Raw genomic sequence first — 26,702 nt, forward strand, 5'->3', positions numbered from 1 at the left:
TTTCTGGTAGGGTTTAAAATCCTGAACATAATATTTTCTGGGGTTTAGAACCATAAGTTTGCTAGATGATGAATTTTTTAAAGGGTAAAAGAATAAATATTCTTTATTACCTAGACTTGCATCTCAAATATCGTAGTGAACTATTACAAATGTTTCAGACTTCATTCCAAGAAGAGAAAAATTCATTTTCGACGATTAAACAAACAAATAAATGTTACTTTTCCTTTCACAATCATATAATATACATTGGACTAGTGATCAAAATTGCATACACGAGGATCATACATGTCTATGCCATAATGCTACCTCCTAAGTGTACAAAACTGGTATATTGATGATTAAGAGCGTAGATACTCAGCAAGACTCTCACCACTCAAAGACTCCATATCCTGCAGAATTTCCTGAGCAAGTGTCTTAACTGAAAGCTCCACATCCTCAAGAAGTTCACCAAGGAATGGGATTGTTTCAGCCAAGAATACCAAATATTCTTCTTTCAACTTATCCACAAGATATTTCACGGTTTTGAGTCCCAAAATTCTGGCTCTTAGTTTTTCGCTCCGCGTCTGCATCAAGACCTGCACAAGAACCAAAAAAAATATAAACAGATATTTAGCTTAATGTTATGTTTATCACTGAAATGAATGCGAAAAAGATGGTCAGAGAAATTTATCTTATTTTTCTAAAATAGGTATATATAGAAGAACAAGAACCATACCTCATGGTTCAAGGGTTTCCACAGAAGGTCGGATCCGGCAGTGACGGCCATTTGACCTATACAATTAACTAATAGTTCATCAACCTCCTTTACACTTGGTATATTCATGTTGTCGTCCAGAGAAGTTGGTGGATCTACAACAAGTTGCGAGACAATAGGTTTCAACAGCATCTGCATCAAGGATAGCACTTAAGTTGGTCAATACGCAAAAGAAAAATGTTCTGAAAATAAAGTGGCCAAATACTCAAATGGTATGATTCACTAACCTGAAAATTTGAGGAATCTAGGAACTTCAAGGTCCCATTATCATAAAGGAAACACTTGTGTAAGGAGGATAAGACCAATGCCCGGAGATGCCAGACCTTGATGGACACACTATCCCTGTCTTCTACATCCCCGTCATCCTGAATCTTCACCTTCTTTTTCTTCCGACTGAAATTAGACACCTTCCCATCTCCACCATTAGTGAGATGATGAACACAGCTACCAAGCAAGTGTTTGAAGTAAGGAACAAATAATGACCTACAACAAAGAATACATCAGTGTTCGCTTTAGGTGGTTGTCCTTCAATATTTCACAAAAGCATAAGTAACATCATAATAACTAATTATATTGCTGTATTTATTGGTGGTGAATATAAAATATAAATTAACAAAATCTCGTTGGAACTTATTTTTAATTTATGCTATCACCACACTAATTTGTCAGAATACCATATAAAAATAATTATTAAGTAATTCAACCGGGTACATAGAGAAGATGACTCACCGATGGTTCTCAGTGAGCTTATTTACCATGCCATAGAAAGATATGGCCCTATCAATGCTTCCTCCAGATGCAGTTTCATCCACCTCAAATTCGGCCCACTCAATACTTTTTATAAAGAGAGGCTTGAACATGCTCTCTGTAAGTTTTAAGGTCAAAGCTACCATTGCATTCATCACTCCTTTCTCTACCACATCAATGTTTTGAACTGAAGGGGGACCTTGACGGCGAAGATCAAGAGCAACCAAACAAAGGTCAAAAATCTTTACATGGAATGCCGCAATAGTTGATCTGTCCATCGTGCCAACCAAGGTTGCAAACATATCAAACACAATTGTTAAGCTTTTCTCCCCAGCCTCAACGGCAGCAGGGTATAACTTTAACAAAGGTGGCAGAACAAGTCGAGCCTGTAACAAAATTAAAATGCATATTAAGTAAATAAAATGCAGAAATATTCATTAGCTGCCATAGTATTATAATTCATATTATAACAAGCCTTACAGGAATTTTCACTGCAAGAAGCTTTCGTACTGCATTAGCTCTAGTCTCAATCTTTGCATCTATTCCCGATACGTATTCAGGATTAAGCACGAGAAGCTCCATGATATTTGTAAGATATGGATTTAGAAACCCGCCAAGCTTGTCAATAACTGCCTCCAGAGTGAAGAAAATAGCAAACAAATAGGATTCATGCGAGGCTGATGAAGCTTCATTGGTTTTGGGTTTATTATCCACATTAGACAATACTTGCTGTGATGACTTAAAAACACCATCCATAACTTTAGGAAGTTCTGGCAGTGCCTTTGGACCTAGAACATTGATCAAGGCAGCAGTTGTCCGAAGGCAACTAGAAGTGAAAGTCAAGTTGCAAGACATAATGCATCTCGTAACAGATCCAAGGCATACATTGAAGATGGAATTATCAGATGGGATGCTTTCAGCCAAAACTTCTAATGCTGAAACTGCTGCAACTTTCAGGGAGTTGTTTGATGAATCATCAAGTACACGGACAATTTCTGAACACATCTTATCCATTGATTCTTGAGAACTTCTATTCATATGAAGCCAAGAGAAACTTGGTGTTGACCTTGAACCTTTAGTGTCTTTAACCTTCACCAAGTCCTTTTTATTATTTCTTATGGTCTCACTTAACAGCCCGAGAGCCTGCAGGCAAGTACTACAGTATCAAACAACAGTTCTAGGTCTCTCCAGTTAATGAAAGACAGTCAAGGAACAACTAACAGAAAAAAATAAATAAAAATAAAGTAGCCATAGGACCAATGGTATATGAGTGACATATTTCAGAAAAAAATGTCCTTTTAGAAATGTCCTACTCATGAGAAAACTTGATGAACAATAATGCGAGTTTTCGGCACTAAATAATTAGCTGTAATATGTAAGATCATGATTGAACTTTCTTATCTTACACAAACACATGAAAAACAATACCTTTTTCCCCACACTTTTATCTGCATGGTGGAGCAAGTTAATTATGCTGTTAAAATAAGATGAAGGCATCATGGCCATGGTTATATTTCTCAGAACAGCACGCATACTTTCCTTCAACTCTTTCCTCATAACAACAGGTAAATTCAGTTGCTTTTTACTTGCATCTACAAGTTGCACAAGGAAAACAACATGCTCCAAAAGCTCACTCAATGCCCTCTGCAATATAAAAGAAAGTATCATGACTGTCGTAAAGCGAATTTTTTTTTTTCAGCAAGAAATGGCAGCAACCACAGACTAAAGTATTAGGCAATCTGCCAAATATACGTGTACAACACCAGTTATATTATACACAACAAAGTAAAAAGGATCTGAAAACGAAAGCAACAAAAAAACACATACATGCTCTCTTAAGTTCACAATGGTAAATTTCACTTTAGCTTTGACATAAGCCCGAGATATCCCAAAACTTTTAGATTTATATTAAGCAAACAATTTCATCCATTTAATGTAGCAATGAAGTAGCACAAAAAATGAGATCATCAATCCCGCCCTTACATATATGTTGAAATACAAACCGTTACAGATTGTTGGGCTGTTGGCCATTGGTTTTGCAAAAAATTGATGTTCTTTGGAAGAATTACGATATAAGGTGATGTTGAGAACTTGCCTAACCTTTTTGAATAACGTGAGATATTAAAAAAGGCATGCAAAAATCAATGCATCTCTTATCCAATCTGTGAACTTATACCTGAATGACAACTGTATTTTCTCCAGATTCAAGTGCGAACACAAATTCAGGATCTTGCAATTTTTGCAAAGTAAATTGCATTGCAAGAAACGACTCCAGAAACCATTCCTGATCAATATTACTATGTCCTTCCTGCTGCTCAAGCAGCAAAACCAGAGAAGGAAGCCAAGTCTTACTTGTGAATTGTTCACAGATTTGCACTGCAAATTTATATTCCCACTCCCTCGTATAAGATGTTAAAGCATCTGGAGTCTCACTGTCAAGGAAACATGCTTCTTTCCTTGAAACCAATGAATGGAAAAGCAGGGTAAGCAATGAGGCCAAGCTTTTACCCTCACCTAGGGTTCTGCAAAATGGGAAACCATCATTGGATGTGGATCACAAACCAAAGGCGAAAAAAGTTTAAAGGCAATAACAAGTATAACAAAAATACCTTAACAGATATAAAACAATAGATAACCTTCTATGCTCAACAATTTCAGGCAAGATATCCAGGAAAATCTGAAGAAAAATCACATCAGAATGTTGATCTGCAAAGAGTGACTTGCAATGCAATAATATAGTAGGTATGAAAGACAAAAACATCATACAAAACCAACCTTCAGCAATTTCTCCACATCATCTGTCTTAGACAACCAACAAGGTACAATTGCAGATATAAGATCCTCAAACACATGCTTCGAGTGACTGTCAATCTACAGGTATATAAACACAAATGATCACATCCCTAATAAAGTTTTTTTTTTTTAAAAATAAATAAGTAACTAGAAGTCACCAATAATAATCATGAAGAATTCAAACACTTGTAACTCAATGTATAGAAGTTGCAGTGTGTTAACATAAAACTAAGCATGCAGGACAGTTCCTCAAAACTTTCAAAATCAACTCAAAAAGTGTGACCTCAAAAAACAATGATTAAAAACAAGTAGGGAAACAACATTTGACGCTGACAAGAAACTGATTTAATAAACTATCCTACTCATAGGATGCCCAATAAAAAGAAACCTTATCCTTACAAACCTGTGTCACAGCTGATTCTCCAATGACTGCAATAATATCAAGTATATATCCCAAAACTTCTTCTGGGAAGATTCGGGTAATAGCAGAAAGCACAGAAAATACATGGTTGCGGGTGACTACATCGTTGGATGTGCGGGCACACTCTATCAACAGCTTAATGCTAATTTCTTTTGTAATTTGTTTCTGTCGAAGATAGTGAAACTGAACATTAGTAATCAGCCAAAATAGCAAAGAGGTAGACAATAAAACTGGTATTAAGTAAATCAAAACTATCATGATTAGGACATACATTTGGCAGAGCCATGCTTTTGAGAGACATGATTATATCGTCCAGGATTATCAACAGTGTGTGTTGAATATGACATATGATGGTATTTGCTTCTGAGGGACTTGATGAAAATAACTTGCGAAGGAGCTTAAATAAGGGACCTAAAAACAAATGCCTGAACAAATAAAAACTGAATTTAGCACAATAAAATGCTTGGTCTTATCTTTTAACATGATAAAAGATGTTGTTATCTTCTTCCGGGCAGTTATACGATTAATTAGTTAGAGCAATCATTCACCTGTTTGTTATTTCCTTCTTCAACAGCAAAACATCAAGAAGAGAACTAAGGATGTAGACTGGATTTTCTCTTCTACAGATGTCATTAGTGAGAACCTCCTCCTCATGTATTTTCAATTTCTGCTTCTTTGTGGTCTTTTCATGTGATGAACTAATTATCCAACTTTCCTGCTTAAGTATGAGATCAAGTATGTGGCCAATTGTGTCGAAACTAATCTGCAATTCCATGAGAACCACCAATGATTTTCGATTTCATTTCTTCCTTTTCTTCTATGGAATAAAAACTTGACCCACAGCATGATAAAATAAACAGAGCAGAATCTATACAACCACACACCAAGTACAATTATTGAAAGAACAAATATATAACATTTACTCAACAGCAAGGAACTTACATCTATGCGCATCAAGGCCTCTTTGGTTGCATTTTGTATGTCCCCATTAGCATTATGACACAAAAGCACAAGCTCACAAAATAAATGCTCCTGATGGACCAAAAAAGGTATTTTCAGGCTATAAAGTAAGTATTAGATAGGTGACAAGGCTCCACAAAATAATCTTTCTAGTACACCATGTTAAGAGAATAAACAGATCTAGTTATCATGAATGACAAAAACTGTTAAGAATCATGTATATTGTTATTAGGACCTTCACTTCATTCTTCAACCCTGTGTAGAATTGATTGTTAAGTTTGTCCAAAACAGTGATACAAGGCTTTACATAGGCAGGATCATCTGATGACACAGCATCCAACTGAAAAAGGAAATGGCCCATTGCAGTAAGTCAGTTAATTTAAATAGAATGATGATATGGCATAAGAGAAGCATAACCTAGTAGCTGACCTGCAAAGCCTTCAGTAAGAGATCCTGGTGATCATTCCCACCAGAAGGTGATGACATAACAAAGCTCTAAAAAAAAAAAAACGAAAGAAGGTTCACACCAAACATGAGACCGAAGGTTCTATCAACTAAATCAAGCACAGCATAATAGGCATACCTCCAGCAGAAGGCAGATTAGTTGAATTTCAGTATTTGAGACTTTCGGGCAACACTTCCCGAGCTCATTAGAATATTGCCTCCGCCTCATAATAAGAGAGGACAATAATGACATCACTCCTTCAAATTGCACAATTAGATTCCCAATTCCTTTGAGCAAGGATAAAATCATTAGCTGCCAGGGGTAACAATGTCCAAAAGTAAGTTAATATCTCCATCATAGCTTTGGATATATATATTAAAAATAGAGTAAATATGAAACTGACCATTCAAAAACGAATTTTTATCACCATTTTGCATCTGAAGTATTAGGAAAGCAAAATAGAAGAAATCTAGGGTGAAGATAACAAACCTTTCCATAATTAGAGAATTTCATAGAAGAACCCAAAATCACACCAAGAATATTTTCTTTTGTGGACTGATCAAACCTGAAAAGATGTTTGTGGAAACAAAGTAGAATACGAAGGGTTCAATAAGGACAATTGAAACTAATATTCTTAAATTTTCAATAAAGATAATGAACCCCACTCCAGACATAGTGAAAAAACTATCAAAAATGAGGAACAGAAAATCAGATTAATAAGGAGAAAGCTACAAGATGCACGTGAACAAATATATTATGCAGTTCTGTGGAGATGAAAACAGTGCCATTGAATTGAGAAATGAAGATACCTGTTTCCTATATTCTGAGGTACTAAGATGTTTTGAAAAGTTGAACTCAGCATGGATGCAAACAATGAAGGAAGGAATTTCTTGTCAGATAATATAAGTGCTTTTTGCTGATCCATCAACGATAAAAGTTCACCTAGAAAATGGATCGACGTTGCATTGCTTCCTGTTACCAGTTTAGAAAATCTTCATATCAAGGTAATATTAATTAGGAAGTAATGGCCAAGTCCAATTATTCTGATAGTTAAGTACCATTTTTCTTGCCAGAACGTGCAATACGACCCCACAATGCATATAGCCCATCAATACAGTTCATGGCAGCAACCCTTATAGCCTGAAAAGAAATTCAAAAGATACAAAAAAATGTTTGACCCAATGGCATTTCCTTGAAGTCAAGAAAACAGAACATACACAATGAAAAGCAGTATCCGCTCCGTGAGCAATATCATTTGTTAATATTCAAAAAATTGCTATATGAAAATTAAGTATGAAAATATATACACCAGGTCAAGGGGGGTAAGCAAAAGAACATGCCTGATTGTCACCAGCCAATGGAACAAGAATAGACGGAAATTCAGCTAAGAGTTCAACTTGCCATCTATCTTGCGATAGATTACAAAGAAATGTGTAACACTGAAGACTTTCAACCTGCACTGCAGCAGGAACACCTGCAGAATGCAAGACCCAACAGAAAGTCAAGGTCAAGCAAATTTAAACTTGAGCTTATAGGAATTGGAAGCATGTGAATGGTAAAGAGATGTTAATATAGTCATTAGAAAATAATAATAGGAAAAGAAAAAGGTTTGGAAGTCAGTTACAAGTGAATTTATTTGATATACAAGATGTGAAAAGGAATCAAATATTGACATATGGAGCAAATAAAAGAATAGGGATTCAAGTGAAAAGTACCTTCCTCGGTGAAAAACTTCGATAGGAGGCATGCAGGTGATATACTACACTGTGCTGCTAAGTAATGGAGGTGTTCATGGAAAGCATGCTTGTATTGCAAGGCAGCGAAAAAGACAAACAGGTCCTTTATCCTACAGACCCACTTATTGTTATCATCCTGCAATTGGTAGAATGTTAATCCAACCAACAGTGATAACCGACAAATTATACGAAGCCAAGCAGATTTTTGTAACAAAATCGTTACAGGATTACAATACTCAAATACTGAAGGAATTACTCACCAATGGCAGATCTGAAGGCATTGCAGATATTAGTGCTTTTAGCAGCCTCCAAAACAAGCAAACTATAATTTTGCCATTTAGAGGTTTCAGATGGGTAACCAAAAAGTGATCAAAGAATGCACTGCAATCCCAGTCTAACACTTCAGAATTGAACTGTACAATGAAACCGAAGATAAAAGAGAAAGTGGAATAAGTTTCTCCTCAATAAAACATTAACAAACATAAAAGCACTCATATACTATCAAATCCTTGTACCTCTTCCAAACGAACATCACCAGCAGTCACTAAGGATTCCCATTCAGCCTTTAGCACAGGAAATACAATATCGAAAAGTGTAGAAAAGTCATCACCTTTGAGCAAAAAGAAGCCCACAATCAGTATTGCTTAATCTGCTTTAACAAATCCCGACAAAGAACTATAATATAAAAAAGGGAATTGCAAATAGTGTGTGGGGATGATATTCTCCAAATTAAAAGTTATCAAGTATTGGGTCATGCTTCAGTCGTGAAACAAGTAATATATAGAAGAACTGTATCACAGAAAAAAAGAAATTAACAAAAGAGAGAGACAAACCTTTTAGTTTTGTCAAAAAAGACTGCAATAGCACAAAAAAGAAGAGTGTTTTTGACAGTTCCAAATCACTGCAGCTGTCAACAAACCAAGCAATATGATCTTCAGGGTGGGACATGAAATTATCAGCCAAATTGTTGATCGTCTTCAAGTTAATTGAAGATAAACGCCCAGTTATTGATGCCTGCAATTGTATTTTATCCTTAAAGAATCAGAAAGGTGATGGATCTTCATTTGGCAAAAAATATTAGCTAGTTACTGGGATTAATATTTCAGAAATACTATGAAACCGAAAGATAAGTAATCCCCAACCCATTCCACGTATTCTATTCAAATTTGAATACATTCAAGTGGTAGGGATAGGCTTATTAGCTATGTCCACTTTACTTCGCAATTTTTGCTTTTCCCAATGGTGGTAAAACCTTATGATGCATTCAGTATAGTAAACCTTGGATAAACCTCTGTAGTTTGACAGCCTTGCCTTGTTAAACAACAGACTGAAGTTTCTTCATATTATAAGTGGGCAATAAATTTAAACAGATATTTACCGCTTCTATAGAAGAGGAAGTGATATTCTGATAAAGTGGCCAATTTACTTTGTTGAGTGATCCCAGAGCCTTTAAATTCAAGCTTTGTGTCTGCAAGTGGAAGAAAGGTGGTTATGTAATGCTAATCAGAAAAGAGAATTTAAATGCTGAGGTAAAAAGACACCATGTCAGAACAAAGTCGATAAACAAAAAAGATAAATACTAAATCCAAAGTCAGGGAAGAGGTGCAAAGCAACCTGTGGTAGTACAAGGAGTAATGGGAAGATCATGCCAGCAAGTTTCTTCAAGTAATCAGTATGATCATGAAAGTATGATATAGCATTATTTAGACAAGAGACAGCAACTTCATTTGTTAGACGAACATTATCAATTGAACCTACAGAAAATAGAGAACAAGGCAACAGACGTCACAATTTATTCCTGTTACACAATTATTTATTTACCTGCCATGTATTCTCCCTGAACAAGTTCTCAATGAAAAAGGCCCCAAGCAAAGAGCATTTATTTAAATAAATCCAAAACACAAACATACGGAGGAAGCTAAATTTATCCCTATCCAAAGGTGAAATAGAATATACTTAACATGAAACAACTACCCGGGTACAAATTTTCCAGAATTAGTATACATGCCTTAAACTCAATAAATGTTTGGCTGAGTTGAATCTGCTCCCCTTAATAAATTATCTCTCTTCAATTTCAATTTTGATTAAGTCATTGTTTTTGTATGATAATTAAGTATACAATCCAAGAAGGGTTTAACTATGAATATGTATAGATTAAAAGTTTTATCTAAAGCAAAAATTGGTTGCATTATTTTGAGAAAAAAGCAATTACCAATCGCCAAAGCATGTAGACTTAGATTTTCTCATTTAAAGCTCTAAACGACTCCGCCATTTAACAGACATCACTGACAAGAATAAATTCAGAAACAGATTATTTTGCCAAACATCTGATTGGATGAAAATATGTATGTTCGTCATCTATCAATTGTGTTCTAAATGTGTATATATAGAACCAATTACTGTCTCATATATAATCACAACGAACAAGTTTATAGCAGTTAGTATATCAGATAAAGTAAATCTAAATACTATATTTTACTAAGTTGTGTCAAATATGCCATACATTACCTGACAGCAGCTGGCTACTACATCTCCTCAGCACATTCTGCAGTGCATCAAATAGCTTAGAAGAACCTATTACATTTTCCAAGCCATCAACTGATAAAGCTGCTAGAACAACTGTCAGATCTTTATCATCAAACTGTCTCAATATGGCATCTTCAATGTCTACAAGACTCTGTTCAACAGGACAGAAATTGGGAGTGGAAAACGGATATAAGCCTTCAAGATTTAAAGTACAGTATCAAAATCATTTACTTTAGCGAATCATTCATAAAAGAAGGGATTTCTACCATGACAGACACACAGAATGATGTGCACTGTTAAATTAGATCAATTAAGCCCCACCAATTACATACAACACAACATCAATGTCCATATAAATTAAATCTCACTAATGGATGAAAGAAACACTTCAAAGCAAACCCCAATGACATCAGAAAGTTCTAAAGAGTTTACACAATAACGAAACAAAAACATAACAAGCAACAATATTCAAATTGTTTCAACCAAAAGGAGAGACTGATCAAGGATACTCTTCAACAGATTGATGAAACAGAAACATATAATAAATAAAAAATGAGAAAGATGCAGACTTGAGATTGGAGGAGTTTAACAGAGGGAATACCTCAGAAACAACGACCTTGGTTTTCAGAATTCCAGATGAATTTAAATCAAGCAGGGTGGACCGCCGGACATCAGCCTATACAACACAATAAGAAAAGTGAACCTTTACATACTGAGAAATTTGAAGACTATCAAATCAGATTCATGCAACTAAGACCGAGGGAAACTAGAATTCAGGAAATACCTTTGGATGATGCAAGGCGAACCAAATTTTTGAATCTGAGATATCAACTGGTGAACTCAAATTCCCATCCAGCATCTTACACAAAATCTTATATGCCGAGTGGTCTTTCTTAGAACGTCCTTTGTTATCCTATTGAACAAGTTCAAAGTTCAAACCATTTGAAACTTCCTCACAAAGGCATAGATAGATACATGCATACTAAGATAAACAGGAACTTGCCTGAAGGAAATGATTAACTGCTTTGCGCAGTTCAGAAGGATACTTCGTATTAAGAACAGTCAGAATCTTTTTTGCCCAACCAGCTGATTGACATCCAACAAACCAAGGTTTGAGAAGAAAAATCAGTTAGGCATCAAATAATAGTTGCATATTCTATTGAGAACAAGAAGTTTGACTGAGAAGCAGCAAAAATCTATTGAGGGGCACAACCTAACAACAATAATCAACTATACACATTTAAATGTACATAACAGGAGAGTTCAATACTTCAATGTCCAATCTGATTTGACAAGCCTTAGGGAATATAGATCCGATAAATGTGTGAAGAACAATAATATCAATGTGAACAAAATTTTAAGATTCTAAATAATATATACCTGACATAGAAGATGTTGAGTCACTGACTTTCTGTGACAATCTCAGACAAGTGGATAGGATCTTGGTAACCACTTGATTAATAAAACCATTTATGGGAACCTTTTCTATCAATGATAGCAATGCCAGCTGACAGTGTTCATCAGAAGAACTGCAAATGTGTTACAATCAGTACAAAATCACAAAGGAGCAAAAACTATGAGTTATAGGATACTCTTCATAAAGGAAATCACAAAATTTTCACCTGGAGTCTATCAGGGAGCCCAAAAGCACAAAAAGAAACTTTTCAATATTGAATTCCCTAGACAATTCGAATAAGATCCCTGCCAAGTCCCTATATATAAAAAGAATTATAAATCATAAATATTACAAATCAACAGCCAAAGCACAGAAATTACGGATAAGCGGAGTAGCTTTTGGAAAACTACCTTATTTCTTTCAATATATCCAAGGCCTTCACAGGGAAAATTTCAACATGTTGTGACTAAAAAAAATCCAATAGAACATATCAGAATAGAATGCATACTAAGAAATCATAATGACAAAATTCTTCTATGTTTCAAACCAAATTCAAAAATACATACAGAAGAGCAAAAAGAAAATTGCATCAATAAACCAATTCATGTAACTTAACACTTAAAAAAAATAAAAAAATAAAAAATGGAAGAGAAGATACAAAAGAGGATAAGTGATCCTCAAAAAGATACAAAAGGTATAAGTAACTGGTAAGACATAATAAACATATATGGTATTCAAAGGGATTGGAATGCAACTTATGCACAGAGGAACATGCGTGGTACCTGAACAAGATTGATTAAGGCAATAAGAGATAATCGAAACCAATGAAGATCAGTCAACTCTTTTGCCTCCTCATGAGCAACCTCAGCAATTGAACGTATCAAACTATTAGTAAGTTTGGGAGCTAACACAGCTTTATTTCCAAGCAAACCAACGATCATCAGAGAACCAGCCTGCATATAAGCACAATTTGCATGAAACAATGTATAATAAGGCAACAAGGAAAATAACTTGTACTACAAGACAACATTAGTTTACCATCACTCATGTTCTATCCGAATGGGAGAGAAATACTATCACTAAATAATATATTTCATTACTGGACATTGTAGGGCAACTTCAAGTTCGTTTCAGACAGTCAAACATTTTTAAGGGCAATACATTGCATATAAACCAAAAGGTAATCACAAAAATATTACCATGTGCTCATCCCAATAAGTTTTCATGTGCTAAAACAAATTTCAAGGAATCTAACCTTGTGATCTGAAACTCCCTTAACACCAGGATTAAGACCGGAAACTACAAAAGGAAGTATTCTCTTGACAATATCATCATTAACCGTCACAAGACTACCCAGAACTTCAATGCAAACAGCAGTACATAAGCCTACTACATGTCTTGAAGGTTGAAACTTCTTTGATGGAGCTGCCTGCAATTGAAACTCTTATCTAACTATTCAATTCCATTAGACAACAATCAAATACAAAAACAAAAATGAATTGAGCACTCACATAGTTGCATAGAACTTCCAATACACCTTTATCACGGATGCACTGCTGCACCAAGACCGTTCTAGGTGGCGGTGCACCAGAGACTCTCACCCCCTCAAGAAACCCCCATTTAGTATTCCTTTACCAAAAAATTAAAGACAAACATCAGAAACCATTCCAATAAGCAATTTACATCATAACCAAACAAAATAACAAACAATCATATCACACTAACCTTGTATCAAGTATCTGTACTATTCGAACAAATGCATGCGTGTCATGATAAGGCAAAGCACATAGAACCAACTCCTCAACATTGTACACATGAACCCTGTAAAACACTCGATAAGCGACATAATAAAATAGACAACCCATCACATCCCCCACACCAATGCAATCAAACTAGAGAGTTCACCAAGCTCATGGAGCTAAGGTAAACCAGAATGATAAAGCTCCACTCGTAAAATTGTCAAGTTGATTTTACAAACTTGTAAACAGTCTACGAGTTAGAAAAAGAGTTTGATAAAAGCAAGTCACTTACTTGTGTCTACGAACCAAATACTCGAGCGTTTTAAGAGCAGAGGGAATGAGAAAATATCCAGAGAGAAGCTTTAAGTACGAAGCAATGGTAACATTAAGCTGATTGTTCTGTTCTACGCTCATCAACTCCCTATCCAACTCTTTACTCCGGTAGCTAAACAAATCGTTCTTATAGTGCCCAAACTTTTCATCATTGCCTGTAAGTACCTCTAAACCTGAAACAATGACAATCACAGATGCCCAAAATTCCAATTTTCAAATTCAATGCAAACAAAAAATAAATAAATAAACTTTATTCGAAATTGCATTTCGGGTGAGTTTAAATTTTTGGGGAACCTTGAAGGGCGATGTTGAAGATGGTGTCGATGTCGATGTCAGCGGCTTCTTTGGGGTCGAACAGGATGGAAGGGCGGGTGAATGGCCGCTTGAGAGGGTCGATGTCGGGTCGGGCGAAGGACTTGATAGCTTCGAGCTGAGATGCTATGGAAGTAGCCATTTTTTTTTTTGCAGTAACTAACTTTTTGGGGTTCACAGAAGATGTAGGGTTCTTATTACTTCGATTTTCGAATGTGTGCGCCTCTCTCCAGGAGAAGGTAAAAACAGAGAAGGGAGAGGAAATGCAATGCACACTTAGCCGCACACGCAGAGGGGTTTAGGGTTTTTGATTTTGAGTGTAGCAGCTACTTGATGGAGCTGAAGCAAGTTTTGGACATTAGGTTTGTTACCGCCAAATTGTTATGTAAAACGTCGTCGTTTTCACATGCAATTTGTTGTATATATATATATATATATATAAGAATTTGGATCCTCTAAATTTTAAATTTGTAATTTAAAGAATAAAGTATGATTTTTTATCCTTAAATGGTTTCTCTCTCATATTTATTTTTTGGTCTCGCTTATAAAATAAAAGGTGAAAGATCACACTTTACTCTCTAAAATGAAATTTAAACTTTAGAGAATCCAAATTCTATATAAAATGTTTTCTATAATTAGTTAATTACTAATAATATATTGCACATTTGCACATAAGTAAAAATGTTTGACGTTTTATATTCATTATTTGATCATTTATTTAATTAATAATTTTTAATAAATGATAAATAAATTATAAATAATTTATACTAATATATATATGGAATTAGAATTCTTTTTTCTTTTAAAGCTTATATAATATAAATAAAGGTAGTTTGTTCGGTAGTTATAAAATTGTGAAAGATGAAAAAGTATATTAGAATTAATTTTGATTTTATAATATATTGGGAATTATTTTAGTTTATTGGTTGTTTTATTAACATAAAAATTAATAACTATTTTAATAAGCAAACTTCTTAATTAATAACCAACTAAATCTATTGCTTAAACCAGAGTGCACATGGTCCGACCCGACTCGAAGATTCGGTCCGGACCTGATATAATTTAAATATTATGTTATATTAATTATAAGCTTATCGTTATAAATTATTGTTAAAACTTTAAAGATCTGGTTTGGACCTGATATAATTGTGACCCAAAAATATTTTGATTTCATCGAGTTTAGAGTCGGGTTAGAGTCTAAAAAGTAGATCCAATATATATTTAGAATTGGGTCTGGATAAGGACAAATCCGATTTCACCCGATCCATGAACACCCTAGCTTAAACTGATCCATGTCTAGAAACAAACTATTTTATTTTTTAATTAAACATAAATACAAAAATCTATCTAAGAATATTGGGAGAATTTAGTGCACAATTTTTTTTAAATGTCTTTTATTAATATATATATTTTCTTGTTATTTTGAAGAATAAAATCCCTTTTATTAAAATATTAAATATTTATTATCTTAACTAATTTTATATTTATTATTATATATTTAATATATAAAAGATAAATTAATAGTAACAGTTACACTGAAAAATCTGAATACACTGAATTTAGTTTTCAGAAACTAGAAATACAAACTTCTCATTTAAGATAAGACACATTACATTGAAAGAGAAAGGACAAATTAGGTGATATCATTCGGTGAAATGGATTCTTATATCTTATGATGCATACAAGATTTTTGTCAACGGTTGAACACAAAGTACAACACTGTAGATTCTTGTCCTTCCTTTTCCTTTTTCCACCATAGATTCATTCTCATATCAAAACATGGAACTCCTCAAACTCCTAAGGTTGGTGGTTGCTGTGTTACTCTCTTCAACTGCCACACCAGAAGCATATGTTAGGCCTCTTCCTCGGAAAAACTTGGACTTAGGAGGAGGCTTCAGATGGCCATGGGATTCAAAAACCAATTCTCAACCCCAACAGGTCAAAATCATTTTTTTTTCATCCTCTTCATATTTTATTATTAATCTGCTTTATATCATCCTTTTATTAATATTTGGTTTTATTATCACTCCTATAGTATTTGATTTGTTTCTCTGTTTCTGAATAAGTTTGAATCTTGGTTGAGTAAACATCACACTTGACTTGTTGGTAATATCGAACGATTGTCTGTAATACTGATAACTTCCTATAGTTTCTGATCATGGATTAAAAATTTATCATTTTCTGATTCTAGATTGATAATATAATATATTTTCAAAATAAATAAATAAATAGCTGAAAGAGGGTAAAGTTGAGACTTGATAGTCCTTCATGTTATATACAATTTTTTTTAATTAAAAAAAGGAAGGAATTCTACAAAATAGAATGATTCTTAATCTTCCAGATTGTGCTTCCTGCTTTATGACCATTGTATTTTTCAACATATTTTTTTTTGTCTCTTTATGATAATGTTTTCATGAACAATGACTTCCTTCTTTGTAGAAGCACTCACATCAATATCTTCATGCATGCTCACTTATGCTGCTTATTAAATTTTCCAGATTCTAAGATGTTGAAATTTCTATTCCAGGTGCACATTTCTTTAGCAGGAGAGAAGCACATGAGAGTTTCATGGATAACTGATGATAAAAACTCACCTTCTTATGTAGAATATGGAAAATCACCTGGCATATATGATTTAGTAGCCGAAGGAGATTTCACTTCTTATAGTTATATGCTATATAGCTCAGGAAAGATACACCATACTGTGATTGGTCCTTTGGAATACAACACTGTGTACTATTATCGATGTGGTGGACAAGGTCCAGAGTTCAAGCTTAAGACTCCTCCAGCTCAATTCCCAATTACATTCGCCGTTGCCGGGGATTTGGGGCAGACTGGCTGGACCGAATCGACATTAGATCATATAGATCAGTGTAAACACCATGTGTACCTGCTTCCGGGAGACCTTTCCTATGCCGATTATATGCAGCATCTATGGGACTCCTTTGGGAAGCTAGTGGAGCCACTTGCTAGTTCAAGGCCATGGATGGTAACTGAGGGGAACCATGAAGAGGAGAATATACCATTGTTGAAGGATGGTTTTGTGTCCTATAATTCCAGATGGAAGATGCCATTTGAAGAGAGTGGATCAACATCAAATCTCTACTATTCTTTTGAAGTTGCAGGTGTTCATATTGTTATGCTTGGCTCCTATGCAGATTATGATGAGTGGTCAGAACAATACAGATGGCTAAAGGTTTGTTTGTTTCCCAATTGATCAAGGACATACTTTTATAACTAGTAAATGGCATCTTAGATTAAAATTATAGAAGAGAAATCTTATTCCACCATTGTTTGGATACATTGATAGTTATCACTCACTTAAATAAGATTTTCGTATCTGTAAAATTAGTGAAATTGGACTCAATTTAGCAAAGACTAAAAACTCATTTAACCCCCTTATCATTTTCGATCTTATCTTCGCTTACAGGCAGATCTATCAAAGGTGGATAGGAAAAGGACACCTTGGCTGGTTGTGTTGTTTCATGTACCATGGTATAATAGTAACAAGGCTCATCAAGGTGAAGGAGATGCTATGAAGGCAGCTATGGAGTCATTGCTTTATGCTGCTAGTGTTGATTTAGTTATTGCTGGGCATGTTCATGCTTATGAACGCTCGGTATGCTTGCATGATTTAGTCTTTTATTTTCTTTTTAATCATTATTTATGGTGTCGCGGTCTTAAGTGTTGTTTTGTCTGATTGACAGAAGCGCGTGTATGACGGAAGACCGGATCCTTGTGGTGCTGTGCATATAACTATTGGTGATGGAGGAAATAGAGAAGGCTTAGCTCATAGGTTAGTATGCCAGAAACTTATTTAGAAACCTTTTTTTTTTCATTATTATTGTTAGATGTATCCTTACATAATTGTACTTTGACAGGTATATAAATCCACAACCAAATTGGTCGGAATTTCGCGAAGCTAGTTTCGGACACGGCGAGCTGACAATGGTTAACTCAACTCATGCTTACTGGAGTTGGCACAGGAATGATGATGATGAGTCAGTAAAAGCTGATGATTTCTGGATAACCTCTTTGGTTAGCTCGAGATGTGTTGATGACAAGAGCCATGAACTCCGGAGTATGCTTATGACACCATAAAAGCCTCAGATCCGCCGGTGCCATCCCTTAACTTGGTGGATTAGCAAGAGTATATATGACACTACTAGCAGCTTGAAAGGACTATATAGAATATAGATTGATGATACTGAAGCATTTAGCATATTGAAACTGGTTCTGATTGTATACTTGTATATTTGAGTGCTCAAAAGACAGAGAAATATAATTAAGTCATCAACTTTTAGTGTAATGATGATGTTCTCTTGGATGGTGTTACTTGTATTGTGAGAACTTGTTAGCTTGATTTGTGTACATAAGAAGTTTAAGAACTGCCTATATAACCAATGCAAATGTGAGTTTTTGTATTGATTTGTGTCTAAAGCATGGCATGATTGGTCTATCATTGTATAGCAAATGGAGCATAATTTTATCCATACATATTATAATCTAGTAGAATTTCCATGTTGCTTGCAGCTAAAAAATACAGGTAAAATGTCTGTGTAACTATTTTTTGTAGTAATTTGAGTCACAAAAAGTAGAAGTCACACAAAAATGAATAGTTCTATCACTACTTGGGATACAAGAGCTAAAAACTCATAGGTTTAATGATTCTTAATTCATTGAACATAGTTTCTATTTTGGGTTAAACAGAAGAAAAGGCCTCATCAACTAGGGAAGAGTTTTGCTCAATCTCTCATCTTTACAACGCCTTTGGTCTCCAACCATGGCCTCAAAAGTGTCCAAGAGTCTATCCAAATCCTCATGATTCTCCTCCCCAAATGCCTTCAATGCATGCACAATGCTCTCAATGGTGGACAAATAACCAGCTTTAGGTTGGTGCCTTACATCACTATACAAGCTCATCTCATTCACTTCTAGCTTCAAATGAGGCAAGATATTCAACCAAGGGTTTTCACTATACACTCTCTTTGCCTTGGACCATGTTCCATCCAGAACAATCAAGTTCTTCACCTCAAAACCAATAGCATCAAGCTCACCAATAGTAACAGCCTTATCAGAAGGAAATAGTAGTGCTGATCCTGGTGGAACCTCAATCTCAAATTCCTCAAATTCTTCCAAATCAATGCCCCTATTATCCAATTTCCTGCTTTGAAACTTCTTCACCAAAAACCCTTTTGAGAGTGCTTCACAAGCTTCATCATGATCCAAAACATAGTCAAAACTTGACAACCAGCTGGATTGAGAATCTGACATCCAAATATGAGATAGAGAACTAACTTTACCATATTTGCCAATATTAAAAGTAATAGCAGGCCTTCCAGCACAATTAGTATCAAAACTTGGAATATTGGAACTTTTCTCAACTTCACCATTCACCAATGCACCATAACTTTGCAGCCCAAATTTTCCAGCACTATCAACCAAGTTAAAATCTTTCTTAGCAAACAACTTCCGGGTTTCTCCATAAACACCACAATTTGGAACAGAATCCGAATCAACCAAAATTTCCCCAACTTGACCATTCAACATTGCACAATCATCATCATCATCATCATCATCATCATCATCATCATCATCACAAACACCATTTTCCAAACCACACTTTCCACCACTAGAATCAACCAAGTTACAATCTTTCTCACAAAACAGCTTCCGGATCCCTCCAGCTTCTTCAAACTGACGACAAAGCAACCCATTACTTCTCACATTGCGAACCGAAGAACCCGATTTGAAATACTTCGGGTCAATTAACCGAATCACAAACCGGGCACCGAAATTAACGTCTGAAACAGTTGCAACAGTGAGGTTCTTGAGTCCCAGCTTGGCGATTCTAGTGGAATTAAGGGGGTGCTTGCTCTCCAATGCGTGGTGCAAGATGGTTACTTTCACGGAATTCTCGATTCCAGAGACCCGGATCCGAGAGCAAAGGCAGGTTCGATCGGGTTTGGAGCAAGAGGGGCAAATTGGTCTTTTTGATTTGTTGGACTGCGTCATAGTCGAAGACATGATAAGTGTTCGCTGAAAGAGCTTGCGTGAGTGCAAAGAAGAAGAAGGAGGAGGAGGAGGAGGAGGGGGGTTGAAGAGGAAGCTGAACCGGGCTTTGGGTTGGATCCGGGTTCCTAGAAAAGGCATCGTTTTTTGTTGTAGGATTTTGGTTAATGGTTTGTGTGCTCATCATCTATCCTTAGTTTTGGAGACATATAATTGTAAGATATATAAACCTCTAAATTCGTATAAATAATTTTTGCGTTAAACAATCTTATTTTTTAAATTTATTTATGATTATGCTTATTTTTTATTGTAATTAACTTGGCTCAGTCAATACTCAATTTGATTAGCTCACTTATTTGTTCAAATAAGCGTGGATTTTTTTAAATTCCAACAACAACCAATTAGCTAATAAATTGAAATAGTTTTGTTTATCTTTTTAATATATCCTAGGCCTATATCCTAATTTAGTCTTTTTTTTAAGTTAGAATTAAAACTTTTTCTTCTAAAAAAAAGAATGAAATAAAACCTTTCAAATAAATCAATAAAAGTACTATTCCAATAATGTAGTAAAAGTACCATTCGTGTTTTTGAGTATGAATTTGAAGTGATGAAAAAAAGATGTCATTTGACCTGTGAAATTAAGTTCATTTCAGCTATAAATCCTTAGACCAAAAATAAATAAAAATATAATTTTAATCATTTTTCTTAGGTCTATGTTACACATAATTTACAACAAGCTAAAACGTAGAAATGATCCCAAGGAAGTGGAGGAGCATTACTAGCATGAACTTCGACTTCAAAAATATATGCATCAACTTGAATATGCATCTATTTGGTCGTTTTAATCATAAGAGTTTGAAGCAATATTTTTTTTTTTTCAAGTTAGGAGTGAGACTCGAACTCGCGACTTCTATGTGAGTACGCGGATACTATACCATTTGAGTTATAGATCATTGGCTTTGAAGAACCATATTTAGTTCATGAGAAAGATTAAAATCGTATACTAAGTGACCATCACCGAGAGGACAATGTTCCTCTAACCCCATTAATTATATTATCAATATCTAAAAGAGATTAAACTAAAATAGGATGCAAGTTACTGTCAAAAGTATAAACAATTAAACTTTAAAATCATGTATTTCTAGAACCACAATAAGTGATCTTTTCTTTTGCGATTCTAAGTCTTACTTCTTAACAGGTTTCTTCTTTGAAGTTGAGTTTGCAGACGGTTGCGGCTTCGGATGCTTCTCTACTTCGCTTGGGTCCAACCACTCGAGAGGATGGCGATTGTAGAACGGCCAATTAGGGACGGTCACCAATGTAGTTAGAACAACACCACCAAAATATGTGAGGATCATCATTTGGAAAGAAGCCATAAAATATCCAGTTGTGAATGCAACCACAGCAAAGGAAAGCAGCAATATCTGCATCAGCTGCTCTGCTAGCTTTTGTCCTTGCCAATCCATCTAATCAAAGCCAAAGAGAAGTTAAACAAAGAACACTAAATCACACTCTGAATCCAAAAGATTGAAAGCTATCACACCAGAAAACATAGCATTTGCAAGAAATTACAACAAAAACTTTCAAAATCTTTTAAAGAATTATTTATTTTTTCTTAATTTCTTGTGTCCTTACAGATAATATTGCATCTAATTACAGGCCAACAGCCAAGAAGAACATGAAGGTCCAACCTATCATGAAGGGATGGCAATGGGACGGGTTTTCGCGCTGCCTTACCCCGCCACATCCTAATTAGACAAAAAACCCGCTCCAATACTACCCGCGAGTAGTAAAACCTTGCACCCTAACCCGCCCTGCAAGTACCTGCCCCGCCCCTTTAACCTCTAAAATCCAACATACAAAATTAAATTTCATGTTATATAACAATGATTAATGGATGAATTTTATTAAAAAAATCATTCGGAGACCAATTTGAAGAATGAGTAATCTTTCGGGACTAATTTGATCATCTACTCTTCAAAATTTATATAACAATGATTAAAAAAACTAAGATTCAAACCACATACTCACAAAAACAAACCTAATGTCAAGTCAGTAGTCACTAAACAAATTAACACAAGACTCAAGAAGTTGCAACATTACAACAAATCATAAATAAATCATATTAATAAGATTTGAGCCTTCAATTCATCACCCTTTGGTCACTTTCCAACTCTCCATCATCATTAATCATTTGATAGTCAAGTTTGAAACCTAAAAATCGAGTGACATATTAACTAATAATTCAATTAGAATTATGTAAAAATTAATATAAATGAAGATTGATCTATCAAAAAAATCTAAGTAAAACACACAACCAAAGTAGTTCAATCCAGAGCTGGATTTTAGACAGAGAGACATGCATAATTTAGAGATTTGAACAAGGGGAAGATCCAGATAGTTAAAAAAACAAGAATCAAGCTATCAAAAAATTGAAAAATGAAAATTGACAAATTAAAGTAAAACAAGCTCACGAGTGGATCAGAGGCGTAGAGCAGAGGAGGAGGCAAGGCTGGGAAGCTGGGGGAGGAGGTGACGCCAACGATTCGCGCTGACGGACGGAAGAGAGGTGAGGCTGACGGATGGAGCAGAACCCAGAGAGCCGTGGCGGCGCATCAGAGGGAAATAAGGATTAAGAAATCAACAAACCCTAATATAATATATTTTATTTTAGGTTTTTTTTTTACTAATTAAATTATCACATATTTTATAAATATTTATAAAATTTCACAAATTACATATGGTATAAATATAGTTGATAATTTTATATTATATAATTATTTGTTATTTATAATTTAAAAAAAATAAATTTTAACTCCTATAACATCTTAAAGGATTATAATTTATAATAAATTATTTAACATAAAAAATTTTAATAATAATTCTTGATATATTAATGAATCAAAAAATGATTTTAACGAATTTTTAAAAATTATTTATTATTCCGTTTTAAATTTATAAATTTATAAATATGTATATTTTATGAAATTTGAACTAAAACATAAAATTTAAATTTTTATTATTATTTATTTTTTTAAATATTTTATTTGAATTTAAATAAAAATATTTTTTATTAATATTTTTATTTTAAAATTAATATAGAATAAATTAACTTAAAAATAAAAAAATCAATAAATTGTATAAATAAGAAATCGAATCAACAATTAAACTAATTCAATTTACATATATATTATATTAGTAATAAATCGAATTAATTTAATTTAATTTAATACTAATATAACATATGCATAATAAATAAGACATGTATGTAACTAAAATTACCCAATTTTTCAATTACATTAAGTCATTAACTCCATTGACCTTCACATATGGTGTCCATATATAGGCATATCCGCATATATATTGAAAGGAAAAGTATATGCAACTAAGAGATAATTAGTCAAAAAGCAAATAATTTAACTAATTTATAATTATATTTAATTAATTTTATTTATTTTTAATTTATAATATTTGATAAATTAAAATTTTGAATGATACGTTGAAGAAATAGGGACCGAGATCATGGAACTTTTAACAATCCTGATTCTTAGTATATAAAAAATTTATAAAATATATAAAAAAACATTTATTTAGTATGAAAAAAAAAATATTTTAATACTTAGTAGAAGAAACATCCTAATACTTAGTATAAACACCATTTACGTAGAAGTTTTGAATTCACCTAAAATTATTTAGCTGGTTTTTGGCTGATACCTCTTGATTCCCTAGCATTGTTGATATTGAAATAAATCAATAAAAATTTCTGTAGTTGATTCTTGGCTTTCTATACTAACCAAATGACTATGCATATTCAAATAATTGTCTCTTCTCTCTTGCATGTGTGCAGTTATTATAACTATGTCTTTTACTATTCATGTACAGGAGGAATATTGCATTCCCCACCTTTTGTGTCATTCTCACTTTGTCTTTTTCCCTTCTCATTTGCCTTAAGAAGGATAAATAAAATAAGGCTTGAGATAACATCGATAGTATTTAAATAATAATATTTGTTTAAAATATAATTTTTATGGTTTTTATTACTTAACCTAAATTTTTAAAATAAATAATTTCATATATAACATATAAAACCTTTATAACAAAAATATTTAAAATTTAATGATTGTTAATTCTCAAAAGAAAGAACAATGGCCCGTATAAGAATAAAACGACAATTATAATCATGGAAGATAACTTCCGTGTGCCAAGAGTACCCAAACGTTGGTTACACAATTAGTCCGTTAGGATATTCTTAGCACACGGAAGCTATCTTTCATAGATACAAATGATAATTTATTATAATTTGAACATTTACATTAGAATTTTCATAACGGTACTATATATTATTGGTCGTCTAATAGCGTATACTACTTGACAGTTAGGTTTCTATAAAGGCCAAGTTGACCATGCATTTTCAAATTATATGATCGCTTAAACATAGCAATTGTGTATGTCATTAACTTATTATCATACAAGGTCTTAAGCTATATAAAGGATTGTTATTACATAAATTGTGTTATATTATCAATGGCTAACTCTAAGGACTATATTTCGTTTGTTCTTCTTTGTGTTTTCCTCTTATCTTCACATGCCTTGGAACATGAATTATCCAAGGGTGAGTTTTTTTTTATCTCTATTTCTCTTACACAAACTCTTAATTTCCAACTTATTTTTGCATATTCTATTTTCTAAATGAATTTACATTGAACACAAATAACACATTTTGATTGAATGAATTTTTTTTCTATATTAATTAGAGGAAAGAATTTCAACACTACGTGCTATGAAGGTTCATGGGTTAGAAGGTTCAACAAGTGACTCAATTATTCACAATGGTTTTGGTTATTATTATTATCCAAATCAATGGGGTAGTATTCCTCATCCCCCTCCTGGTTCGAAGTATAGTCCGACAAGGCCACCACCTCGTCGCGGCGGCGCTCCTCCTCTTCCTCCTCCTTCAAATTACTATCCTCGCATGATGGGCTTCCTCCTTCCTTTTCACACTCCATTGCTTCCTATGCACACTCCATTGATGTCTTTCTCTGGTGATTCATTTGGTTTGGAACCCTTAAACTTAGAAGATATAGGTAAGACATACGCATTTTAATGACTAACGGTTTTATAATTATTTTTTTTAGAGAAAAGGATAAATAGGTCTCTGAACTTTTGTTCCACGGACATTTTTGTCCCTAGCCATTGAAAAATACTTTTAAGTCCCTGACCTTTACAAAACTTGGACGGATCAGTCTTTCCGTCCAAATGCCTTCCGTTAGGGACTGATCCGTCCAAATGCCTCCGTTAGGAACTGATCCGTCCAAGTTTTATGAAGGTCAGAAACTTAAAAATATTTTTCAATGGTTAGAGACGAAAATGTCTGCGGGACAAAAGATCAGGAATTTATTTATCCTTTTCTCTTTTTTATAGTATTTTTTTATCTGGCAAGCTAAGGATTAATTCTAGTGTATTTGAATTATATTTAAGAGTTATCGCCGACTAATAAGTTTATTGTGTGTATAAGACGAAATTCGAACGTCCAATACTTATTTAAACGGACCAGGAAACTAATACTAAACCAACCAAAATTAATTAGTTTTGTAGTTAACATGACAAAAAAAATTGTCCATAACTATATATTATTCTCTCTTTAATTTTCGAAAATGAAAGTGAAAAAAAAGGGTGATTGGTTAATTAAAGAATTGTTAATTTGAATTACTTAAGCTTGTCTATCAAGAAGTAATTAAACAACACATCTCATCTTATTATTTTCTTTACACTTACTAAAGTATCATATAAACAATATAAAAACTTAATTAGTTATAACGTTCCTAAAATCTTATTATAAAATATTTGAATATTATTGTTCTAACTATTATTATGGTAAATAATAAATAAATTTGTAGAGCCAGAAGAAAGCTATGAGGGTAGAAGTGTTATGAGGCATCGGAAACTGACGAGGCCTTCAGAAATTAATAAGTGGAGATATTTTCATGCTTTTCCACTCAAAACTTCAAGCACCATGCATGCATATATAGATGGTGGTAAAATGGGTCATGGAGACACTGCTAATAAGGAGACAATGAACTAATTAATGCCATCAATAAATTAAACATTTACATGTTATGTTGTCTATGGCAAATGCATAATATATATGATATGATTATGTATACATGCCCTATTTAAATAATATTATTGATCTTTATTTTGTGGCCATATAATTGTCCAGCAGTGTTGAAATAAAAGCATAAATATATGTTAATTTGTTGTTGGTTTTTATATTGACTCGAGTAATTATATATATATATATATGAATTCTATATTTTTTAATTTAAAAATTTATAATAATGTATATAATTACCTCATTATTGATTTCAATTTAACAAATTAATAATTAATAATTTTATTTTTATTCCGTGCATAGCACATTATCAAACTTGTTAATTATGTATATAATCCTTTAAATTTTATATTAGTTTCTTCTAATTTTATTTTTTTTCTTCTTTTAAAGTTATATTTTCTTTATATTGGCCCATT

The 26,702-nt window shown here is 33.6% G+C and overlaps 5 protein-coding genes across 5 annotated transcripts; 2 read left to right on the forward strand and 3 right to left on the reverse strand.

Annotated features, from left to right (window-relative positions):
• Positions 1 to 73: 73 nt before the first annotated feature.
• On the reverse strand, positions 74 to 14,519 carry LOC107608726 (ARM repeat superfamily protein). Its single transcript, XM_016310437.3, has 39 exons — positions 14,145 to 14,519; positions 13,810 to 14,023; positions 13,504 to 13,599; positions 13,290 to 13,407; positions 13,034 to 13,207; positions 12,561 to 12,731; positions 12,189 to 12,244; positions 12,005 to 12,094; positions 11,763 to 11,911; positions 11,386 to 11,468; positions 11,167 to 11,295; positions 10,984 to 11,058; positions 10,365 to 10,533; positions 9,471 to 9,610; positions 9,235 to 9,324; positions 8,690 to 8,870; positions 8,372 to 8,466; positions 8,117 to 8,269; positions 7,836 to 7,992; positions 7,461 to 7,594; positions 7,179 to 7,260; positions 6,930 to 7,092; positions 6,610 to 6,685; positions 6,259 to 6,432; positions 6,105 to 6,170; positions 5,911 to 6,015; positions 5,658 to 5,747; positions 5,264 to 5,478; positions 4,987 to 5,140; positions 4,698 to 4,880; positions 4,277 to 4,372; positions 4,111 to 4,178; positions 3,678 to 4,023; positions 2,930 to 3,145; positions 1,982 to 2,644; positions 1,484 to 1,887; positions 982 to 1,237; positions 716 to 886; positions 74 to 575 (listed from the first exon to the last, which is right to left on the reverse strand). The coding sequence occupies exons 1-39, from the start codon at positions 14,302 to 14,304 to the stop codon at positions 339 to 341; spliced, it is 6,399 nt and encodes a 2,132-aa protein (XP_016165923.1). The 5' UTR covers positions 14,305 to 14,519; the 3' UTR covers positions 74 to 338.
• A 1,183-nt stretch (positions 14,520 to 15,702) lies between these two features.
• On the forward strand, positions 15,703 to 18,586 carry LOC107609213 (purple acid phosphatase 18). The gene is made up of 5 exons (XM_016311086.3): positions 15,703 to 16,100; positions 16,690 to 17,358; positions 17,593 to 17,781; positions 17,870 to 17,958; positions 18,044 to 18,586. The coding sequence occupies exons 1-5, from the start codon at positions 15,942 to 15,944 to the stop codon at positions 18,261 to 18,263; spliced, it is 1,326 nt and encodes a 441-aa protein (XP_016166572.1). The 5' UTR covers positions 15,703 to 15,941; the 3' UTR covers positions 18,264 to 18,586.
• Positions 18,380 to 20,409, reverse strand: LOC107609212 (DTW domain-containing protein). The gene has a single exon (XM_088493198.1). The coding sequence runs from the start codon at positions 20,313 to 20,315 to the stop codon at positions 18,891 to 18,893; it is 1,425 nt and encodes a 474-aa protein (XP_088349324.1). The 5' UTR covers positions 20,316 to 20,409; the 3' UTR covers positions 18,380 to 18,890.
• Positions 20,410 to 21,184: 775 nt separating this feature from the next.
• Positions 21,185 to 22,783, reverse strand: LOC107610032 (signal peptidase complex subunit 1). The gene is made up of 2 exons (XM_088492557.1): positions 22,649 to 22,783; positions 21,185 to 21,640 (listed from the first exon to the last, which is right to left on the reverse strand). The coding sequence occupies exon 2, from the start codon at positions 21,638 to 21,640 to the stop codon at positions 21,359 to 21,361; it is 282 nt and encodes a 93-aa protein (XP_088348683.1). The 5' UTR covers positions 22,649 to 22,783; the 3' UTR covers positions 21,185 to 21,358.
• Positions 22,784 to 24,698: 1,915 nt separating this feature from the next.
• Positions 24,699 to 26,256, forward strand: LOC107610031 (uncharacterized). The gene is made up of 3 exons (XM_016312100.3): positions 24,699 to 24,786; positions 24,929 to 25,258; positions 26,072 to 26,256. Exons 1-3 carry the CDS (start codon positions 24,699 to 24,701, stop codon positions 26,254 to 26,256), a joined length of 603 nt encoding a protein of 200 aa, XP_016167586.1.
• The last annotated feature ends 446 nt before the right edge of the window (positions 26,257 to 26,702 follow it).

This window comes from Arachis ipaensis, chromosome B7 (genome assembly GCF_059453495.1).
Source record: "Arachis ipaensis isolate K30076 ecotype BB chromosome B7, ASM5945349v1, whole genome shotgun sequence".
NCBI classification, from domain to species: domain Eukaryota; kingdom Viridiplantae; phylum Streptophyta; class Magnoliopsida; order Fabales; family Fabaceae; genus Arachis; species Arachis ipaensis.

Coding starts and splice junctions, on each gene's coding strand:
- LOC107608726 (XM_016310437.3), bottom strand. CDS start 14,304: ATGGCTACTTCCATAGCATCTCAGCTCGAAGCTATCAAGTCCTTCGCC. Junction 13,600..13,809: donor TATTTGGTTCGTAGACACAA/GTAAGTGACTTG, acceptor AGTGTTTTACAG/GGTTCATGTGTACAATGTTG. Junction 5,479..5,657: donor AGGCCTTGATGCGCATAGAT/GTAAGTTCCTTG, acceptor ATGGAATTGCAG/ATTAGTTTCGACACAATTGG.
- LOC107609213 (XM_016311086.3), top strand. CDS start 15,942: ATGGAACTCCTCAAACTCCTAAGGTTGGTGGTTGCTGTGTTACTCTCT. Junction 17,359..17,592: donor AACAATACAGATGGCTAAAG/GTTTGTTTGTTT, acceptor CTTCGCTTACAG/GCAGATCTATCAAAGGTGGA. Junction 17,782..17,869: donor TTCATGCTTATGAACGCTCG/GTATGCTTGCAT, acceptor TCTGATTGACAG/AAGCGCGTGTATGACGGAAG.
- LOC107609212 (XM_088493198.1), bottom strand. CDS start 20,315: ATGCCTTTTCTAGGAACCCGGATCCAACCCAAAGCCCGGTTCAGCTTC.
- LOC107610032 (XM_088492557.1), bottom strand. CDS start 21,640: ATGGATTGGCAAGGACAAAAGCTAGCAGAGCAGCTGATGCAGATATTG.
- LOC107610031 (XM_016312100.3), top strand. CDS start 24,699: ATGGCTAACTCTAAGGACTATATTTCGTTTGTTCTTCTTTGTGTTTTC. Junction 24,787..24,928: donor GGAACATGAATTATCCAAGG/GTGAGTTTTTTT, acceptor TATATTAATTAG/AGGAAAGAATTTCAACACTA. Junction 25,259..26,071: donor CTTAAACTTAGAAGATATAG/GTAAGACATACG, acceptor ATAAATTTGTAG/AGCCAGAAGAAAGCTATGAG.